The sequence below is a fragment of the Vulpes vulpes genome, chromosome 12 (assembly GCF_048418805.1).
Source record: "Vulpes vulpes isolate BD-2025 chromosome 12, VulVul3, whole genome shotgun sequence".
In the NCBI taxonomy this organism is placed as follows: domain Eukaryota; kingdom Metazoa; phylum Chordata; class Mammalia; order Carnivora; family Canidae; genus Vulpes; species Vulpes vulpes.
Window position 1 is genome coordinate 143,897,623 of NC_132791.1, and position 23,242 is coordinate 143,920,864.

Consider the following 23,242-nt stretch of genomic DNA (forward strand, 5'->3'; position numbering starts at 1 on the left):
ACTAGATATTTCTCCCATCTCAAGGTTTTGTTTCTGAGAGCAAACCTAAAATGCATTCACTCTACCAAAAGTAGAGGCAGAGTTTATCAGTCAGGTTAATAAAATGAATACATTTCTAAAGTCATTTTTATAGATGACTCTGGGTAACAATAAAATTCTTCAGATAGCTTTTTAAGTGCAAATATATTTCCAATGTTCCATAACTCTTTAGCCCACAGAATCACAGCCCAGGCGTAACAGCAGAGCGGCCTAAATGGGTCTGATCTAAGATTCAGATAGGGCAGGAATACTCTTCATTTACACTGTAAATGCAAGTGTCTACATTAGGTAAATACTGCACACTTTTATCACATCCACACTGTCCTGAGCAGTGTCTTTTTCGTCTGATTGGTCAATGTAAGAAGAGATCCCTCATTCCTCCATGGGACATAATTCATGAAAGCATTACTGGCACCACTCTCCCCAAAAAAACCCTCATTCCAGGAGCCTTCTTAACAGCACTTGCTGTATGTTCTCCGTTATGAATGCAGTAGTCCGCCATAGAGGACTTAGTACGTTCCATCCCTACTATTTGTTTTTTTAAGATTTTATTTATTTATTCATTCGTGAGAGACACACAGAGAGAGGCAGAGACATAGGCAGAGGGAGAAGCAGGCTCCATGCAGGAAGCGTGATGCAGAACTCAATACCAGGACCCAGGGACCACAACCTGAGGCTCAACGACTGAGCCACCAGGTTGTCCCCCATCCCTACTATTTAAAAAGGCTCTAAAAAGATCTTTAACTGGGGGGACACCTGGGTGGCTCAGCTGTTGAGCACTTGCCTTCAGCCCAGGGCGTGATCCTGGGGTCCCAGGATCAAGTCCCACATTGGGCTCCCCATGTGGAGCCTGCTTCTTTCTCTCTCTGCCTACGTCTCTGCCTCTCTCTCGGTGTCCCTCATGAATAAATAAATAAAATCTTAAAAAAAAAAAAAAAAAAAAAAGATCTTTAACTGGAACTGCAGAGCCCCCATGAAGTAAGAGCTTCTTTGGGCTGGACTTTTTCAAAGTGATTTTCTCAAGGAGTGCCTAAAAACCTCACCATCACTTAAAACATCATTATGAAGGAGAGAGAAACACCTAAGGAGCACAATTAGAAAATAAAGCCAGGGACAAAATTTTGCTTCATGTAACTTCCAGAACGTGTGACAGTCTGAACTGGTAAGTATAAGAGATATAAATTCACCTTAATGCCACGGTGTCATGAGCTGTTAGCCTTTCCATGACTGTATTATGGAGAGGAGTGAAAATCCATAAAAAGTAAAACCCCCCCAGCTGGCTGCCATCTGTGCTAACCTCAATAACCCAACACTTCATCTAAGATCTTTCTTTGTGGGGTTTTGCCTAATCTAACCTAACAAGGCTTTTCAGAGAGAAAGAGGACTCTGACACTGCATTAAAAAACAAGACGGTTTCAAAGAACACTGAAACAGTTGAGCCTCTTTAAATTATCATTTCCAGTTGCACACAATATTCACATCAACCCCAGTGCCTCCAGGCAAAAGCTGGGTGCATGGTCCCTCTGTGCCCTGTGTAGTCCTCCGACCCTGGACTCTCACAAGGGCCTCAGACGGGCCCCTGGGGGACGGCGGCCCCACACCCTAAAGCCATGTCCCAGGGCGCCTTACCCAGGTTGTGCCGCTTGGACTTCGCATGTTCATGAATATGTTTCTTTGTGAAGCAGCCAAAGAAGACACAGTGCAGGCAGGAGTGGAGCCTGTTCAGGTGAACACCACAAACGTGACAGACGCATGACTTGGCCTGAAAGGGAGTGAAGAGAATTAAAAACCTTACGTTCTCAGAGAGAGAAAGTGGTCAAGCAAAATGATCAAAACCGACAAGGGAACCAGAGGAAAGGAAATCACAGGGTATCTTCGTTAATCTTTTCAACTGCTCCAAAAGGTACTTTAGCTCCAAACTAGCTCCGTGTTAAGAAAGTTCAACCCACCATCTCAATTCACAAAACCCATCAGCTGCTCAGGTGTTTACCACACGAGGCTTTAGGGACCATCAGTCTCTGCATTCTCCTCCTGCCACCGTCTCGGCTCCTGTCCCCATTTCAGACCAGCAACTCATAGCCTAGCCACCCTTACTGTGGACCTCACTATATATTTGATATTCCAGGTCACAAGACCACAGCAAACTTAGAAGCAGTTCATCAACCAACAGAGAGGGACATGAGTCAAAATGATACAGAAGAAAAAGAAAAAGAAAGTCTGTTGCCAAGAATTAGACCACAGAAACCTAAAATTTTAATCTCAGCAATTGTGAGCAGTGATAATTCTTATACACCCAAACCACCCAGAACACCAATGTTTTCTAGCACAATATGACCTCTACGCTGTCGTTAACTGTAAACTCCCTGCAGATCATCAAACTGAATTTCCAACCTCTGAGATGACATCACAGTATAAGATTTTCTTCTGTTGCAATGGGTGGGCAGGAAGCAAGGAGATGAAGGAGAAGATAAACAGGGTATGGAGAAGGAAGGTTAAAACAGAAAGGACTGCCCCCACAAATATTCCACACCACACACCGAATGTACTCTAGACTCTGGTGCCAGAGGCTTTCAGATGATTTGCCTCATTCACTGCTCACAATCACCCCCTGGGGAAGGTTTTAGGCTCTTCTGACATCTGCAGAAAGTTAGTGTACATGCTCATGACCATTGTGGGGAGTGAGGTGTGTGTGACACAGAATGTGGCCTAGGATGTGCCTAACCCCAGGAATCCCTCAGCTTGGAGACAGCCCCACCTAAGCTTCACTCTGCACTCACAGGATCAAGGGCCAAGCCCAGGGCTGACAGGCTGTGCATTCACCTAGAATGGAGGGCACAGACAGAGGAGAGGCTCTGGGGACTAGTCTCAAACCTAATTTACATAAAACACGAATCACCATTTTCACCTAGAGGGTAACTGCCTTAAGGGAAGCCATCTGGGGACACTGTCCACTTCAGCCTCCAGGAGATGCAGAACTGGTGCAGATGGGCTGGACAGGGACGGTACATGGACCTATGCTCCTTAAAGACAGGAGCCATGTGGCCAAAATCCCAAATCACAGGACAAATCAGACATGTTCCTCTCTCTCCCCCTTGCCCTCCTACTCATGTGCTCGTGTGCTCTCTCTCAAATAAATCAATCTTTAAAACAAAAATAGGGCAGCCTGGGTGGCTCAGCGGTTTAGCACCGCCTTCAGCCCATGGTGTGATCCTGGAGACCCGGGATCGAGTCCCTCGTCAGGCTCCCGGCATGGAGCCTGATTCTCCTTCTGCCTGTACCTGTGCTTCTCTCTCTCTGTCTCTCATGAATAAATAAAATCTTAAAAAAAATAAAAATAAAAACAAAACAAAAATTTAAAAAATAAAATGCCATAGTAGTATAGTTGTATAATCCATTCTTCCAGTGATAAAGAAATCAAGTAACCATAATTGCTTTCAGAATACAGGGAACATTTTAAATTACACATACAGTTATATTTGATGTGAGCGAGTGATATCTTCAGGTATCATGGAAAATTTCCCTGTAGCTCAAAATACTGTAAGCAACAGAATAAGATTCTGAGATTATAATCACAAGCTAAAATCCATTTACTACTCACTACAAATACAGATATAAAGAATGGGAAAGATTCAGAGATGTCCTTTATTTTCATCACTCAGGATATTTAAAAGGCATTATAGTGATCAAAAAAATTTCTCTATGAACTTAAAGCAGTAAATCCAAATCTATTTATATAACAAAAAATTCAAGAGCAGCATTACCTTGAAAATATTAGCTCATCTGGATAATTACACATCTGTAACACTAAGTTTTCCCTTAAAACACACAAAAATTTTTAAAAACGATGTATTTACTTTAGAGATAAAGAGCACATGCGAGTGGGGGTACGAGCAGAAGGGAAGAATCTTCAAGCAGACTCCCCACTAAGCATGGAGCCTAACTTGGGGCTCAATCTAATGACCCTGAGAACACAACCTGAGCTGAAATCAAGAGTCAGACACCCAAGGAACCCCAAAATACACAAAAAGTTTTTTTTAAAGATCAAAATTAAGCCCTGAACTTTATTTTTTTTAAAGATTTTATTTATTCATAGAGACAGAGAGAGAGAGAGAGAGGCAGAGACACAGGCAAAGGGAGAGGCAGGCTCCATGCAGGGAGCCTGACATGGGACTCGATCCTAGGTCTCCAGGATTGTGCCCTGGGCTGAAGGCGGCGCTAAACCGCTGAGCCACCAGGGCTGCCTGAACTTTAAATGTAAAAATACATTACCTGTTGTCCTACAGAATTTCATGAAATAAAAATCTGCCCCAAGAAAAAGATCCTCAATGATCTCAGCTGCACAAAAAAATATAGCAATTTAGAGGAAGAGAGCTCCTCTAAAAACACAGAAACTGATAATGTCCTGATACTACCAGGTCAGGGAAAGAAAGCCTTAATTACAAATAAATGCACACACATATTCACAATTCAGCTAAATCTTTTTCATTTAAGTAAAATCCACGCTTGGGGTGCCTGGGTGGCTCAGTTGAGCCTCTGAGTCTTCATTTCGGCTCAGGTCATGATCTCAGGGTTGTGAGATCAAGCCCCACGGTGGGCTGAGCTGAGCATGGAGCCTGCTTTTGCCATTCTCTCTCTCCTCTCCCTTTGCTCCTCCCTCCCAACTCATACAGGAGAGCATTCTCTCTCTCAAATAAATAAATCTTTTTAAAAAAGCCACTGACTCCAACACTGAGAGAGGCATGTTAGAAAGAATGGTGGGCCAGCTTAAGGAATTCCCACTAGGGAATTCTGATACAATCTGAGTATAAAAATGAATAATAACGAGAATAGATTACATACCGAATAAAAAAGAATCCCCAAGTCCATTCTGATTATTAATACTAAACACAAACAGTTTTAACAGTCTTCACAGGAGAATTCCATCTAATCCCTGTAGTTGGAAAGACAAAAATACACATACAAAAATCTTCATTTTCGGGATCCCTGGGTGGCGCAGCGGTTTGGCGCCTGCCTTTGGCCCAGGGCGCGATCCTGGAGACCCGGGATCGAATCCCACATCGGGCTCCCGGTGCATGAAGCCTGCTTCTCCCTCTGCCTGTGTCTCTGTCTCTCTCTCTCTCTGTGACTATCATAAATAAAAATTAAAAAAAAATTTAAAAAAAAATCTTCATTTTCTAATCATCATCATCATAATGGATTTAGGAAAAAGTCATCAATGGATGCTAAAACCACAGAGGAGAAAAATACTGGGTCATTCACAATAGTTAAAAGGTAGAAGAAACAGACCAAATTCCCATTAAAGGATGAATGGATACACAAAATATAGTATATCCACACAATGGAGTATTATTCAGCCATAAAAAAGAATGAAGTTCTGACACAGTTGCAACATAGATGAACCTTGAGAACGTAATGCCAAGTGAGAGCAGATGGACACAGAGGGTCACATAATGTGTGATTCCATTCATATGAAATATTCAGAACAGGTAAATCCACAGAGACAGAATAGAGATTAGAGGCTACTAAGGGCTGAAGAGAGAGAATAGGGAGCAGATAGAAATGATCTGAAACTTGGTAGAGGTGCGGTGATGACTGTAGAACATCCTAAATATAGTGAATTGTTCATTTTTAATTTTTATATTAATTTTACATCAATAAAAATACATTAAGTTACTTATATGCATGTGTACACATATGCCTGTGTCTACATATGTCTGTATGTATGTACACTGGGGCACTGGATACTCAGTTTCAAAGTAACAAAGACTACATTTGTTAATTAGAGGGGAAAAGGTCACCTTTAGAACAGAGTACTCTGGCCAATAAACACCACCTTATCCAAACCTTAATATACCCAAAAGAAATTGATGAGTATAGATAAGTGTATATGATATTTTGGTATTCTTGCTATTTTTGTAGGTTTTGTATTTCTTTTAAATAAAGGGAAAACAGGGGATCCCTGATCCCTGTGGCTCAGCAGTTTAGCACCTGCCTTCCGCCCAGGGTGTGATCCTGGAGTCCTGGGATCCTGGAGCCCACATCAGGCTCCCTGCATGGAGCCTGCTTCTCCCTCTGCCTGTGTCTCTGCCTCTCTCTTTCTCTCTTTCTGTGTCTCTCACGAAAAAAATAAATAAAATCTTTAGAAAAAAAGAATCTTTAAAAAAAATTTTTTTAAGGGTAAACTACTCAACAATACATATCCTGTAACTCAATAATTCCCAAGTTTATATATAACAGAAATAGAAACATATACATGACAGTACTGCATGTATCAAGGACACCAAAAGACACATAAAAGAATGTCATAATTGTAATACCTCAAACCTGAAAATAAATAAAAAATACTCATCGGGAGCAAAAAGCATAAACTGTGGTATAGACATTGAATGCAATGAGCAGAGCAATAGAAAGGAACTCATGGTACATCCAGCAGCAGAGATGAATCTCACAAGAGAACATAGAGGAACCTGGCCACAAAAAAGGACATACTGTTTGCAACCACCGTCATACAAAAGTACGAAGTCAGGCAAAGGTCCTTTGCTGGCCATGTAGACAGGAGACACTCCTCAGAGGGACCAGGAAAGGGCTCGAAGGGGACATCTGGAGGACTGGGCGCTGTTCACAAGGACAGGAGCATCAAAGATTCATCAAGGATTGTGCTTTAATAGGAGGGATAAAAAGCCGTAACACGAAATAATAAACACACAGATAATATATGCAGTTATAGTGAGAGACATAAACCAAATGCTCTGAAATTTAAAAGAACAACCACATCTGATTAAGGAGGACTGGGGAAATAAAAATAGTCTGTATACAATTTCTGCTCGAATTCTATGGAATTCTAAAGAACAAATGTTTCTTATAAGGCGTATGACCTCAATTCATATGGAATAAAGAGAACTCAAAGTGGGAAAACTCAAAGAACAGAAGGAAAGCATGTAATTAAGGACTTAAATACTCATCTGGGTGACTATGTTCTAGCACATTAATACCTAGAATACTCAACTACAGGTGGTTTAGAACTCACCACTGAAGGCCTTGATGGATTCAACTCAGTTCTCTAACATTAATCAAGCAGCCAGTCAATAGGCTACAGACAATACAAAAAGCAGAAATTTGTCTTTGGTGTTGTCTTTTGCATTGTTATTTGTCTGTATCAGCACTGTCCAATAGAACGTTCTATGTTGCTGCAAGTGTTCTATATCTGCACTGTTCATTACAGTAGTCATTCCCTACAACTGACTAGAACCACCAAGAAACTGGATGTTTATTTCCTATTACAAATAGCACATGTGGCTAGTGAACAGCACAGTTCTAGATCCTAAAATGAGTAATACTAACTTACACAAGGAGTTCATAATATCTGCCTCCTGAGTTAAAACAAAGGCAGGTGAGTAGTACTGTTAAGTACTAGTGAAAGTAATTAGGATGGGCAGCCCAGGTGGTTCAGTGGTTTAGCGCCACCTTCAGCCAAGGGTGTGATCCTGGAGACCCGGGATTGAGTCCCGCCCCGCGTCCGGCTCCCTGCGCATGGAGCCTGCTTCTCCCTCTGCCTGTGTCTCTGCCCCTCTCTCCCTCTCTCTCTATGTGTGCCTCTCATGAACAAATAAAATATTAAAAAAATAAAGTAACTTTTTTACTGTAGCTGCTGACTTCCAGTTAATTCTTTAAAAAGATGTGGCTTTCAGTTGTAGCTGATCCGGAGACCCACTCAACATCAGTCACAGGACACAGGAGCGGATTCAATTCCATCACTCTCGCTATGAGATATGGAGCAAGGTACATGATTCTCTTTGCCTTGGTTTCCTGACTTCTAAAATGTGGACACATATCTACCTCAAACCACTATTACAAAGATTAAATGATCTGATGCTTTTTAACACATTGAGGGCAGTGCCTCTATGTGTTAGGATTTGTAGTGGGGCTAACCTGGCTCCTGCTAGCTCCCCAAAAGGTGTATCCCTGTTTGAATCTTTAGAACCAGTGAATGCTATCTTATTTGGAAAAAGTATTTTGCATAAGTAATCGAGTTAAGGGTGTAGAGATGAGATTATACTTGATGATCTGGGTGGGCCCCAAATGCCATCTTGAGTGTCCCTGAGAGAGGGACACAGAGACTGTGCACCCAGGAATAAAGGCCAGGTGAAGGAGGCAGAAACCAGAGTGGGGGGTGGCGGGAGCTGGAACAGTCCAGGAAGCCTTCCACCCCAGGAGCTTCTGGAGGGGCATGGTCCTACCTACCAGACTTTGGGCTTCTGGCCTCTAGAACTTGTTCTAAACCCCCCACTTTGTGGGCACTTGTTAAAGCAGCTGCAGGAAAGAATAGAGTTCATGTCAGTTATGATTCCAACCCCCTCCTATTGGCACTGAAAAGGTGAGGACACCCGTGTATCACACACTACTGTTCTGAGTGAGCTGGGGAGGCACAGGGTGGCTGCTTTCTGGAGTGTCTGGTGCCGCAGGGCTAGCAAGGTTCCTCCCTCAGTTCCCCAGGCAGCTTCCTGTTGGGGAGGCAACCCTGGCAACTTTCCTGGCTCAGCAGAGGCAACAGAATTCTGGAGGCTGGCAGGGGTTCCAGAAAACTCAACCAAGAATCTACTGCTCCTGGAGCCCTTACAGTGGTTTCTTGTATTAAAGCCCTTTCTCCTATAAATTACTTCAAGTTGATTCGGGTAGCCTGCAAGTAAATCCTGAAACACAGCTGTGATTCTTAGCGATAGGAAAAGCAGCCAGGCCAATGATTTACCAGCTCTGTTTGCATCCACGTGGCGGGAGCTAGAGAGGATTATAGTAAATGAAGTCAGATCTCAAGCACATGTGGAATTTAAGAAACAGAACATAGGAGCAAAGGAGGAAAGAGAGAGGAAAACCAAGAAACAGACTCTGAACTATAGAGAACTGGTAGTGACTGTGGAGGCTGAGAAAAATTAAGGCCATTCCACCTCAAGTTTAGCATTAGCACAAGTATAGCCATCTTAGGCCCCTGTGAATAAGAGCTCAACTTTATAGGAAAAACTGCAGAATGTCCTCAGCAGGGAATCCCGTATCAGAAGGACAACAGAGCCCAAGCCAGTGGCAGAAAGTCCCATATTAGAATGAGAACAGAGCTCAATGTCCCTGAAAGCCCCATATCAGAATGTAAACAGAACTTGAGAAATTCCTCCACGCCTTCTGGAGGTCCCCTAGACCAGCCCATAAAACTAAGCTGGAACCCATCTCGGGGTCCAAGTCCCTGCTCTGCTGAATCGGGTATACTTGGACCCAAGCTCAAGCTTGCTAATAAATCCTCGTGCGCTTGCATCTGTGTTGGCTCCTTGGTGGTTTCTCGGATTCGCAATCTTGGGCACAACAGTGACCAGAGGGAAGGTGGATGGGAGGATGGGCGATTAAGGAGGGCACTTGTGGGATCCCTGGGTGGCGCAGCGGTTTGGCGCCTGCCTTTGACCCAGGGCGCGATCCTGGAGACCCGGGATCGAATCCCACGTCGGGCTCCCAGTGCATGGAGCCTGCTTCTCCCTCTGCCTGTGTCTCTGCCTCTCTCTCTCTCTCTCTCTCTCTGTGTGTGACTATCATAAATAAATAAAAATTAAAAAAAAAAAAAAAGGAGGGCACTTGTGATTAGCATGGAGTCCTTACAGAACTGCTGCATCACTCTATTTTACACCTGAAACTAATATCATGCTGAATGTTAGCTGGGATTTAAATAAAAACTTTTAAAAACAAACAGTTCTGAGCTTACATGGTGCAAGAAATTCACAGGAAGTCCATTCATTGGGCCTCAATATTAACAATATTTCCTTGGATACCCTAATCTCTATTATCTTTTTTCCCCATCTTCCTCCTCACCCCAAGAAGGACAGGGCAAGGACAGAAGAGGCACTTGAAGTCGAGGATGACTCAGCTGTACAGTGAATTTTGATTCCAGCTTAAAGAAAATGACAACCATGAGGCAGCACCTGCAGAGCTAATGCATACGTCCCATATTACCCACCAGTGGTCTAGTCACATCTGACAACTGTAAGAAGGTAAGTATACCTGTCATGCTTCTCTTCAATGACTTTCTTTTCTTTTTATATGAAATTTTTTTTTTAAGATTTTATTTATTTATTCATGAGAGACACAGAGAGACAGGCAGAGACACAGGCAGAGGAACAAACAGGCTCCATACAGGGAGCCCGACGTGGGACTCGATCCCGGGTCTCCAGGACCAGGCCCTGGGCTGAAGGCGGCGCTAAACCGCTGAGCCACCTGGGCTGCCCATCTTCAATGACTTTTTCGAGGCTCAAAATACTTTTATACCATCATGGACTCTGATATAAGCAAAGGGACAGGATAAACATTCTATTTCCTACATGAACTGAGGCACTAAAAGGCAAAAAAATAAATTAATCTCCAATTCCCCAACCTCAGAAAGCCACACTCAGGCCTTTGAATCTCAACTAAAATAGATTCCGTCCAACTCCCTCCAGGTACAAAAGTGGCAGTGACATAACTGATAAGTAGTACATATTTTGGCCTTACTTTTCAAAGTTCTAAGCACAAAGCTCTCAAAACGCTTGGAATTTTGAAGATTGAAAAAGGGGTCTTTTGTTATTCAAACAAGTCCCTTTCAACCAGGTTTGTTTATGCTAATGAGATTTTTGAAAAGCTTCTGGACAGCCTCAAGATGGGGTCTGGGTTCCAGGAAACCAACCCTGTGACTAGAGAGAGGAGTGGACCTTCAGCCCCCTCCAACAGACAGTAGTTTAATCAGTCATGCCTGTGTAACGGTTTAACTGTCTGCTTAATCAGTCATAACGGTGTAATAAAGTTTTCATAAAAATGCTAAAAGACAGGTCGAGAGGGCTTCTGGGTTGGTTAATGCATCCATGTGATGTGGGAAATAAAAGCAGAAAAGAAATTATTAAATTTCCTTACTATCCACAGCCCACTGACAAGTCCTTGAAACAGGCAGAGTGACCTTCCTCTAGGAACTCAGGTGCCTCCATGTTAATACCTTGCTAAGGGCAAAAGACAATCTTAGCCTGACCCCCAGGATCCTGAAATCCTTTTATATTTTAACATATAAAAGTTCCTTTGGGAGCACCTGGGTGGCTCAGTCAGTTAAGTGGTTGCCTTCAGCTCAGGTCATGATCTCAGGGTCCTGGGATCAAGCCCTGTGTCTTCCCAAGTCCAGCTCCCTGCTCAGCGGGGAGCCTGCTTCTCCCTCTGCACCTCCCCTCCACGTTCTCTCTCAAATAAATAAAAAATCTTAAAGGAAGTTTACAAAAGTTTTTTTTTTTAATCTCTACACCCCAAGATATATGTTGGCAATCACCGCCCAAGCCTATGACTCACTGATATATGGGTCTCATGACTCAGGTTTTATTAGACATTAAAAAATGACCTTTTCCTAATAGCAGCTAGCCCCCTCAAGGTCCTGGAAACTTTGCTTCCAAAATTTTTTGGAGACTTCCACCGGCCCTAATCCCCTCCCAACTTGAAAGGATATAATAGGCCACTCCTCACGACCCCAGTGCAGCGCTTTCTGCCCACAGGTCCTGTCCTCGTGCTTTAATAAAACCTTTGCACCAAAAACATCTCAATTCTTTTTGTCTGTTGGCTTCGAACGCTTAATATCTTCCTATATCACATGACTTGGGAGTATGATGCACCTCTACTCCACTGGGAGAAAGCTCCTATGCCTAGGGCCCTCCCAGACCTGATCCTATGTACCTCTTCATCTGACTGTCCATCTGTACACTTTAGAATATCCTTTACAATAAACTGGTAAACCTAAGTAAATGTTCCCCTGAGTTTTGGAAACCATTTTAACAAATTACTGGACCCAAAGAAGGGATCCTAACCAGTTGCAAGCACAGATGACAACCTGGACTTGTGACTAGTGTGTATAGCAGGAACAGTGCTGCATGCAGAGAAGTAAACTCCTTAACCTAGGCGATCTTACACTAAGTGTCAGAATTAAGTCTAATTTGTACAGCACTGGGTCAATATCTGCTGATATTAGAGAATTACTCAGTGATATTGTAAAACATTCCAGAATAATTTAGTGGGATCCCAAACTTCAGACTCAGAGTAACCTAATTTCAAGGCCGACTCAGTGTTTACATCAGTGCTCTTGGATGAGACTTACCTGCCACCCTCCCTGAAAAGTGTATCATGAGTACCCAAACCAAGTGAAATTTTCTGTAAGATATGCTTTATAAAATATAAAATGTTATGTAAATGTAAAGCACTATGATCATAAATGAGAAATAAGTGCAAGAGAGATTTGGGGACCTGGTAGGTCACACTTTTGGGCAGAAACAAGGGCAAACCCCCCCCCCCCCCCCCCAGTACTGACTGCCTCAGGCTACTTTTTTTCCTCCCTTGGGCTGTTCTCAATTTAAACTCTACACCACCTGGGGATCCCTGGTTGGCTCAGGGGTTTAGCGCCTGCCTTTGGCCCAGGGTGTGATCCTGGATGGAGTCCTGCATTGGGCTTCTGGCATGGAGCCTGCTTCTCTGCCTCTCTCATGAATAAATAAAGTCTTTAAAAAAAAAATAAATAAATAAAGTCTTTAAAAAATAAAGAAATTCTACACCACCTTCCAACTGTCAACTATAAGTGTGTATAGGGAGTGATCAGATTACCCTAAACCTTCATTTTAACCTGCACTTCCCACTTTATTCCCCAAAATCTTTTACCAGAGCTGCTAAAAAGTAATAATAAAAGCTACTGATTCTGGTTTAATTTCATGCTCTGCTACAGGTACTAGTCAACATAAGATGAGAGGCAAGAAGCTAGCCTCAAATATCTGTAAGGTAGGTCACTTCAGACCCTGAAAACTGAGTTTCCGTACTTTCTACTTAATCTTGTGAACCTTTTTTTTTTTTTTTTTTTTTGAGAGAGAGAGAGAGAGAGAGAGAGACGAGCAGGCAAAGGGAAAAGGGAGAAGCAGACTCTGCTGAGCAGGGAGCCTGATGTGGGGCTGGATCCCAGGACCCCAAGATCATGACCTGGGCTGAAGGCAGAAGCTTAACCAACTGAGCCACCCATTCACCCAATCTTCTGAACTTTCACAGTACAAAGGGCAAACCACAATACATGCAAATCTGTAAATAACTGGTTAGGCAGTCAGAGGATGCCAGGACGCAGCTCAAACCATGATAAAAGAATCTGACTGTATTACAAATAAATGTATGAGATAACTCTCATTTACGTAAAGGGCATGGGACAACCTGCCTACATAACTTGGAAATGAGTGGAGGATATAAAACTAAAAGCAAAAGGAGCCATACCTAAGCCAGGTGATAACACTGCTTCCCAAGGCAGGGCAGGTTAAAAATTCTGAAACAGCTGTTAGGAAAATTTTTCCTCTACCCTTCAAGATTCTTCCAGCTGGTCTAAGAATTACAAAGTTTAAATATGCTCACATGGGCAGCCCGGGTGGCTCAGCAGTTTAGCGCCGCCTTCAGCCCAGGGCCTGATCCTGGAGACCCGGGATGGAGTCCCGCGTCGGGCTCCCCAGCATGGAGCCTGCTTCTCCCTCTGCCTGTGTCTCTGCCTCTCTTTCCTCTCTGTGTATTCTCATGAATAAATAAATAAAATCTTTAAAAAAAAATAAAATAAATATGCTCATACGGAGACCAATACTGACATCAAGGCCCAAAGAAATTAACGCTGGCAGTTTTTGTACTCATTGGACAAAGAGACAATAAATCTGAGAGGAATCAACAGGACAAAAACTTATGTTCGGGAGCTTCAATTAATAAGGAATTCTACACAGATTTTGGGCTAAGTGATAAATTGGTAAAAAGTAACAAAGGTTATATAGTTTTCTAGGTTCTAAATTCCCTGTGATAAGAATGTCTCTTTACTTCCTGGCACATTTGACATGGGAGATTTATTTCTTGCTTTCTGGACACAAAGGAGGATCAGAGTATTCTTGCATGGGCCCTTTTTTTTTTTTTTAAGGAACTTTAAAGATTTCATTCATCCATTTGACAGAGAGAGAGAGGAAAAAAAAACACATGCACACAAGAGCGCACAAGCAGGGGGAGCAGCAGGCAAATGGAGAGGGAGAAGCAGGCGGGCGATGGGCAAGGACCCCGACACACAGGGTTTGATCCCAGGCCCCTGGAATCATGACCTGAGCTGAAGGCAGATGCTTAACCAATTGAGCCACCCAGAGGTCCCTTTAAGAACTTTTACATCAGAATAAACAATATGCCAAAGTGTCACATTTTTGAAGGCTGGGGGGGCTACCTTTGGGCCCTATACAACTATACAAGTAAACTGAAAATAAACAGGCAAGTACATGGATGGGGGATAAGTTGGACTCTGCTGGACAGAGAAGTTACAGATAAGCAAGAGGGGAAGGCTAGAATGATACATGTAGTATTGGATTAGAGTTGGAGACAGCACTATGAACTCAGGTATACTTTAATAGGGGTGGAGATGCATAACCAGAGACTTGTGTGTACAAGCATTAGTATACCCACGTTTGTTCTTAACTCTCCCAAGAGCTTAGAAGCCACAACACTGGTATCAACAAGCAGAGCCATTGCTCAAGCCATATTTTCTTTTCTTTCTTTTTTTTTTTTTTATTTATTTATGATTGTCACAGAGAGAGAGAGAAAGAGAGAGAGAGCGCGCGAGCGCGCACCAGAGAGGCAGAGGGAGAAGCAGGCTCCATGCACCAGGAGCCCGATGTGGGATTCGATCCTGGGTCTCCAGGATCGCACCCTGGGCCAAAGGCAGGTGCTAAACCACTGGGCCACCCAGGGATCCCTCTTTTCTTTTTTTTTTTTTTTTTTAATTTTATTTATTTATTCATGATAGACACAGAGAGAGAGGCAGAGACACAGGCAGAGGAAGAGGGAGAAGCAGGCTCCATGCAGGAAGCCCGTTGTGGGACTCGATCCCGGGACTCCAGGATCACGCCCTGGGCTGAAGGCAGCGCTAAGCCACTGAGCCACCCAGGGATCCCCTCGAACCATATTTTCTAATTCCATTCTCCAGTGAAAGGAACCATGGCCCCTCAGTGAAATGGCAGATTCTAAGACCAGGGCAGAAAATATAAGTGTGGAAACTCTTACAGTAGCAGAAAGTAAGGAAGTCCTCAAAAACAACAATAAGCCAAACAAAAATTGGTAAGGGTATGCCCAAGTGATACAGAAGACAACTGAAGAGCTCCCATTGGCTAAAGCTGAACAGTCCAAGCAACAAAACAGAATATACTGGATTATAACCCAGGGCATAAAAAATCCATAAATCCACACTGATATAAAAGATTGAATAAATACTAAATGAGTGAGAAAGCACAAATATTTCATATAGAAAAATTCGAAGTAATTTCTATAGATACTCTGGCCTCAAGGAGGTAAAATGTAACTGCCCACTCCTTAAGTGTCATCTGTGCAGTGACTGTGCTCCAAAGAGGACAGCATGGGAAGGAAGGAGAAACAGTCACTGTATTGTAGAGCAGCCCAACAGCCATGTGGTCAAGTTTACCACCGATGGCGGTTAAGTCATGTTGACCGAACCACCCTTGACAGGACTTGAGAAGGGCACTTCACCTCTAGTCTTCTCAAAACCCATAAACACAGCACTGAACCACAAGGAAAACATCAGACAAGCCCAAATTGAGGGGCATTCTATAAAATGCTTGAGCACTATGCCTTAAAACTGGCAAGGTCATCAAAATCAAGGAGAATCTGAGAAAATGTCACAATCCAGAGGAGCCTACGAAGACATAACAACTAAATGTAATGTGGAATCCTGGATGGGCTTCTGAAAAAGAAAATGGGCAGCCCCAGGTGGCTCAGTGGTTTAGCGCCGCCTTCAGCCCAGGGCCTGATCCTGGAGACCCAGGATCGAGTCCCATGTCCGGCTCCCTGCATGGAGCCTGCTTCTCCCTCTGCCTGTGTCTCTACTTCTGTGTGTCTCTCATGAATAAATAAAAATCTTTTTTAAAAAAAGGAGATTAGGGAAAAAACTAATGATCTCTATGACTTCCAGTTCATAACTACGTATCAAGCTTGGTCATTAGTTGTGACAAAAGGTACCACAGTTAACAATAAGAGGATAATAATCAGGGGAACTCGGGGGGGGGGGGGGGGCTGAATAAAATGGGTACATTGTGTCAAAGATGAACTGTATCAATGCTGACATCCTGGTTGTTAATACTGTTACAGTTTGCAAGAGGTTACCATTCCGGTAACTGGGTAAAGAATACAGGAAGTTCCATGTATTTTTATTTTTTTACAATAGCACATCAATCTACAATTATCTCAAAAGAAAAATTTTTTTCCATTTTGGATCTTTTACTTGGAATGACCTGTCCCCTGCTTAGTTGAATTGTATGTTTTGTTGTAAGGATTTGAAAGATTCAAAGCATCGATAAATAAGGCAAAAGTTAATTTCTCAAAATAAATTTTGAAAAGAAAAAATGTACTTTAAAAAAACAAACAAAAACATCCAAAAAATGAACAACTTTAAAAAAAAAAAACCCAGAGTGGGCTCAGCAGCATTTTCAACGTCATGCTTAAGTGCCAGGCTGAGTCAATGAGGACTAACCGGTCTCAGTGGTGAAGCCAGCAACACATGGATATTTCATGGCTCTCAGTTTATGATCTGCCAATCTGTCCTGTCACTCCAGGTATTTTGTCTAAGTAACGGCAGAACTGTTCTTCCCCAATGATGATTTCTGCTAAAAAGTTCAAAATATAAGAGATTCATTCAGATCTCAAGGGAGGCTCTCAGACTCCAGAACTAAAGCAGTACATATAAAGAGATGACCAGCACAGTGCAGTCCTAGACCAGTACATCTTTTTCTAAAACACATGGCAAAGGACCACTGACTCAAGAGAAATAAGACCATATTCCTCCTGCAATGATTTCCCTTTCCACACAATAGCCACATTTATACAGCCCTCACTGTTAGAGCTACTCTCATCTTAGGCAAGTGCCCACAGGCTAACAATCTGTATTTCTCACTTTGTAAAGACTCAAAATCAAAGGGCATTACCCTATGAAATTATACTATCTTCAACTTTAATGTTTCATGTTTAGTTTTGTACTTGTCTCCTTTTGGCTACCTCCCTTCCTACAATTGTCCATAAATAAAAGTGTGCTTTTTAAAGGTGTCTCAAGTTTGATGTAAAGTAGACAAATTACATTTCACTCCCTCAACAAAAATATACATAAAAATTACTTGCCTAAGATTATTACTTTAAACTGATTACCAGGCTTATATGAATTCTTAGCAAATCCTCCAAACTGAAAGCTTGAAAAAAAGGAAAATACACAATGCTGTTTCTATCCAACGGAATATTAACTGCACAGTTCAACAGATCTATATACATGGGCAACAGGTGAAAAATGGAAAACAAGATACACAGCATGTATGTTTACATAAATAAAATCATGTAACTTTGTTTTATTCATACATATACTCAAAAAACTTTTTGAAGATTTTATTTGTTTGACAGCCTGTGCGCACACAAGCAGGTGGAGCAGCAGGCCGAAGGAGAGAGAGAAGCAGGCTTCCTATTGAGGCTCAATTCCTAGGACTGTGGAATCATGACCTGAACCAAAGGCAGACAAACACTTAACTGACTGAGCCACTCAGGTGTCCATATATAATTTTTTAAAAATCTGAAGGACCCAGGCAATAAACATATCTTGACAGTAATTGTGTATGGCCAGAAAAGACTCACCTTATATATTCTATAAGCCTATAAGGTATTTTAATTTTTACACATTAAGAACATGTTCATAATGTCGCTTTGCAATTGTTTTAATACATAGATCATGCATTTTAATCTTCCTCAGTAAAACTGACCAACAATTAAGCATCTAGAATTATTTTATGCAATGGTTTATGTAAGTTCTGGCTCTAACTACCCTAAGTGTAGGAATTATCATTGGGCATCTACAAATACTTTAAATTTTAAGGCAGATATTTATTATCTCGCTGTGTGACACCTATTTAATGGCCTTTGGACAATTATCATTTCAATTCGTCAAGACAGAAACCCAGAATTCGAATTTGACTCTAGACTGGAGAATGAGAGGTCTAAAAAAATAGGGAATCATTCTTTCTTCCAAAGGATACCCATTCCACATTTAAATAGTGGTGTGAAGATCACAAATGTAGAAAAGAACAAAATGTTAAAAGTATAATTACTGGATCTTCGAGCCCTCTGGCCTCTTATCTATTATTTCCCAGGTAAATTTCCTTCTCTCTAGCCCCTTTCTCAAACAAAATAAGAATTTCAACCCAAAGGCTCGCTTTAGGCCCCAAATTCTGTGCCTCGGGTAGAAACCTTCGAAAGCAGTTTCCTGCCCTCCAGATTAGTGACCAAACTAAACCAGAACTATAACAATCCAAAATTACAGTATGTTTGACACCTCTTCTTCACTTGTGGCCAAGTATATTTGGTAAAAGTTACTACAGCTACAAAGAGGGCCTGTATCTTGAGGACAAGCTGCTGCAAAATTTTAGAGTCACAAAGAATTTTTTTAAAAAAGAGGAGTGAATATTTTAAAAAATATCACTGAAGGGACGTCTGGGTGGCTCAGCAGTTTAGCGCCTGCCTTCAGCACAGGGCATGATCCTGGAGTCCTGGGATCAAGTCCCACATTGGAATCCCTATGTGGAGCCTGCTTCTCCCTCTGCCTGTGTCTCTGCCTCTCTCTCCTTCTCTATGTGTGTCTCTCATGAGTAAATAAATAAAATCTGAAAAAAAATCACCAAAATATCACCTTCCAAGGATCTATATATTCAAAATACAGTGTAGACTATGTTATGTCATAATAACCAGTAGCACTGTAAATTCTCAATGTTTTTACTGCCAGTTTCTTTTTCACACCCTAAAATGGTAAGATATTTGCTCTATTCAACACATGCCACTGTGGTAGCACTCAGTCCTAAATCATAGGAACACTTTTACATTCAGTAGTACACAAGATTTACTGCAATTCAAGCCTAAATTGGACATAAAGGTATCAAATCCGATCATGTTCTTCTCACTCTGTGCCTACCAAAAGAAGAATCAAAAGTGAATACAAAATCATAACCCTTTTCTACTTAGACAAAGTTCTAACTCCTGTTTATCCAGGGCTTTGTTTCTATGGTTACATTGTAGCTGAAACTTCAACCTCAAAAGGCACCTTTATTTACAAAGACTATAACTTGAGTTGAAATATTTTTGTAGGAAATTTCATATTGTTAAAATCAAAAATATACTAAGCCTACAGAGCTACTGAGAATCCTACAAACTGCCAAACACGTATTGTTCATTGTTAACCATCAAGTTAAACTATTTATCCAACCAACTGTTCATTAGCTAGGCCACTAGAGAGTGCTAGATACACCATTACACAGGACCCAAGTGATTAAAAAAGGACTATCCCCGAAAATCTGGAGCATAAAAGATGAAGAACTTGCTGGTATACTGCCAAGAGGTATTGCAACACTGACAGGTCTGAATTTTAGAGGTAAGCATTTGTCACCACATCTTGTCTGTCAATAGCTCAAGTTCCCACAAGTGAATAATAGAGATGTGTGCTTCAACAGCTTCCAAACTAAGCAACTGGGATCCCTGGGTGGCGCAGCGGTTTGGCGCCTGCCTTTGGCCCAGGGCGTGATCCTGGAGACCCGGGATCGAATCCCATGTCGGGCTCCCGGTGCATGGAGCCTGCTTCTCCCTCTGCCTGTGTCTCTGCCTCTCTCTCTCTATGTGTGACTATCATAAATAATAAAAAAATTAAAAAAAAAAACAAACTAAGCAATTGACATTAAAGGATTAATCCAAGACATACATAGCAAAAGGAAAAGTGACTGCTTCCTTTAGGAGACAAAGGTGCTCACTTCAGCAGCACATACACTAAAATAGGAAAGGAGACAAAGTTAATGATGGGTTAAACTTGGCTCCTTAAGCATTGTTAAACATTTACAGGGGAAGGGGAGGCAGTGAGAAAAAAAGGCATGGGATTTCTTACTTAATCCAACGTGGAGAGGAATCTTATACACACCATATAAATCTCAACCAATAAACTAACAATATGGAGTAGTAACAAGATTATCACCTGAAGAGCATCGGTTTCAACCAGGCTATTTTTTTAGGAGCACACAATTCCATTAGCAAGAATCTCACTCTGATCCTAATAGATCACTTCCAATGTTTAGTTCATTCTAAGAGGTAATGCTTCCCAACACCATTACTGATACAAAGAAAACTGATGCTTAACATTCCCTACAATCTCAGTGGATGTTAGCTTTTCAAAAAAAAAAAAGGGGGCTACTCAAGGTGGAAAGAGACTAACACCCCTCCCAACCTCACTAAACTGCAAAATCGCGTTACCCAGTAATAAGACTTATTCAGATAAGAATATGGTTATCTTGATTTCCACATCACTAATGAGCCTAATGGGATGTATAGCTGAAAAATATGACACTAAATGTAATTTCCTCAACGTCTCACGAAGGTGATCAGTTTCTTTCTGAAGCCTCTTAACGCAGAAGCCCCGCCAGTGTCCCACCTTCCCAGCAAACCCATCTTTCAAATCCACGCCTCGGGAGCTACCAGCGATCCTCCCTCACACCCCGCGCTGACAGCGGAACGGCCTTCCAGGTGGAGGTGCAAGCAGAGGCCTGACTCGCTCCACTTGCACCCGCTCACCCCTCCACCCACGTCCGAATCTGAAATGAGGCCAGGGCGACGCCATCTCCCCGCCTTGGTTCCCGCGGACCCGGAGCCGGTGCGGGGTTCGGCCCCCGATCCCGACCCAGGGAAGCCTCAATGCACACTCTGGAGTAACGGGCGCTCAGCATGGTGGCAAGGGGCTGACCCCACAGCGGACCACCCAAGAGGCCCCGGGGTCTTCGTCCCTTTTCAACGTTCTGTCCTACGTTTTCTCAGGACCCCCATCCCCGCCCCGGGGGGTTCCTGGGGGAGGCCAAGCGCTGGAACGTCGGACACCTCCCTCCGCGGTCAGCAGGCTTCCACCGCCGCCGGGGAGGAGAAAACCGCCCCCTCCCAGAGCAGCACCAGCCCACCCCGGAACTGGGCACGCCCCAAGCCCCGCCCCCGCTCTGGCCCCACCCCCGCAGCGGAGGTGGGCCCGGAGGAAGATGGGGGAGGGGAAGAGAGGGCGCGGGAGGACCGAGGAGGAAGGAGGAGGGGGGAGGACGGAGAGGACGAGGAGGGGGAGGTGGGGGAGGGGGAGGAGGGGAGGAGGAAGAAAGGGGGGAGGAGGGGAGGAGGAAGAAAGGGGGGAGGAGGGGAGGGGGGAGGAGGGGGAGGGGGAAGAAGGGGACGAGGAGGAGGGGATGAGAAGAGGGAGCAGAGGGAAAGAGGGGAGGGGGAAGGGAAAGATGGAGAGAAGAGGAAGGGGGGAGGGAGCAGGGAGGGAGCAGGGACTGAGAAAGGAGAAGCGCCCGCTCGCCCCCCAACCCCGCCGGCGAGCGCAGCCGGGGAGGGGTCCGCAGGAGACTAACAAGCCCTCCCTCCCCCCCCGCGAGGCAGCGCTGCAAACGAGGGGCCTCGCGCGGCTGCCAGCGCCGCCCGCAGCGGCCGGGGACGCAGGGGGTCGCACCTTGCGCTTGCGGGCCTCCGCCGTGCCGCTCCACACGAAGCACTGGTAGATGGCCCGCAGGTTCTGCTTCCAGTTGTCCACCTTGAAGCTGCTCAGGTGCGAGCAGCCCGGCGGCGTCACCACCAGCTCCGCGTCCATGGCCTCGCTCTCCGGCTCGGGCCGGGAGACCATGGGGGGCAAGGCCCGGCCGCGCGCGGGGGGCGGCGAGGGGGACGAGGACGACGCCAGCGCGGCGCGGAGGGCTGCTCGGTGGCGCGCCCCGGCCTGGGGGGGAACGGGCGCCGGAACAAAGCGCGGACGGCCGCGGGGCCGGCGGACAAAGCCCGGGCTGCGCGGACGCCGAGCGGGAGGCGGCGGCCAGCCAGGCGCCGCCCGCGCTGCGCTCGCCGGGTTCGCGGAGCTCGGCGCGGGGCGGGGCGCCGAAGCCGCAGGCGGAGGTTACGTCATCCCCCGCCGGCCGCGGGCGCCGCACTGCGCAGGCTCGGGCCGCTCCCGGGCCCGCCCCCCGGCCCCGCCCCCGCCCCCGCCCCCCGCGCCCGCAGGCTCCGCGGCAGAGTGCGCCCGGGCGCTCGGCGGCGGCGAGGAGCCGGCCGGGGCCCGCCCCCGCGCCTACGCCCGCTGCGGTGGTCGCTAGCTGTGGGTGCCCGCCGCCGGGGGCAGAGCTGCGGCCCGGGAAGCTGGCCACCACCCTGCCGCGTCTCCCTCCGGGAACTGCGGCGGTGGGGGCCGGCCGGGGGTTGGGTGGCGCGGGGTATCCGTCTGGGTACCCAGCCGAGCTCTGCCGCAAAGAGGCGGAGCAATGGGCCGGGTCTTGCAAATCGGTGCAGTCTCCCTCGGCCTTCCCGTCCGTGCCGAGCCCCAGCGTGGGCCTACCCACCCCAGGCGGTGCTTCCCTGGATCGCTCTCAGTCTGGGTGGCAACCGGAGGCCCTCATCTGCAGGCCTCTCCCATCTTTGTGGCCTGTCTGGTAGTTGCTGGGCATTGAAATGATTAAGACCGTGTCCTACTTTGAGAATCCCAGGATGGGTGCCCTATGACTTCACTCATGCAGAATTGAAACAACAAAGCAAACAAGACCCCAGACTCAAAAAAAAAAAAAGAAAAAAAGAAAAGAAAAGAAAAACAAAACAAAGAACAAACTGGTGGCTGCCTAAGGGAAGGTGGGTGGGTGCATGGGTGAAATAAAGGGGATTAAGAATACACTTAAAATAATGAGCACTGAGAAATCTATAGAATTGTTGAAAAATTATATTGTACATGGGAAACTAACATTCTATGTTAATTTTACTTCAATAAGAAAAAAATCCCAGAGTGGAATGTAAATCGACGTAGCCACTGTGGAAAAACAGTATGGAGGTTCCTCAAGCATTAAAAATAGAAACAGTGCATGAGCCAGTAATTCTACTACTGGGTATTTACCCCAAGAAAATAACACAAACTCAAGGGTATATGTCCCCCTCTGCTTATTGTAGCATTATTTATAATAGACAAGATATGGAAGCAACCTAAGTGTCAATCAATACATGAAATATTACACCAGTTAGAAAGAATGAGAGTTTGGCATTTGCGATAGCATGCGTGGACCTACAAGGTATTATGCTAGGTGAAGTAAATCAG

The 23,242-nt window shown here is 44.5% G+C and overlaps 1 protein-coding gene across 1 annotated transcript in view; it reads right to left on the reverse strand.

The window, feature by feature from the left end:
• The window catches only part of USP22 (ubiquitin specific peptidase 22), a 46,070-nt gene extending 23,970 nt beyond the window's left edge, over positions 1-22,100 (reverse strand). The window contains exons 1-2 of the mRNA XM_026005653.2: positions 21,626-22,100; positions 1,669-1,801 (exon numbers count right to left, since the gene is read on the reverse strand). Coding sequence (XP_025861438.1) covers positions 1,669-1,801; positions 21,626-21,796 — 304 coding nt within the window. The 5' untranslated portion in view covers positions 21,797-22,100. The remainder of the gene's footprint in view (positions 1-1,668; positions 1,802-21,625) is intronic.
• Between the last annotated feature and the right edge of the window lie 1,142 nt (positions 22,101-23,242).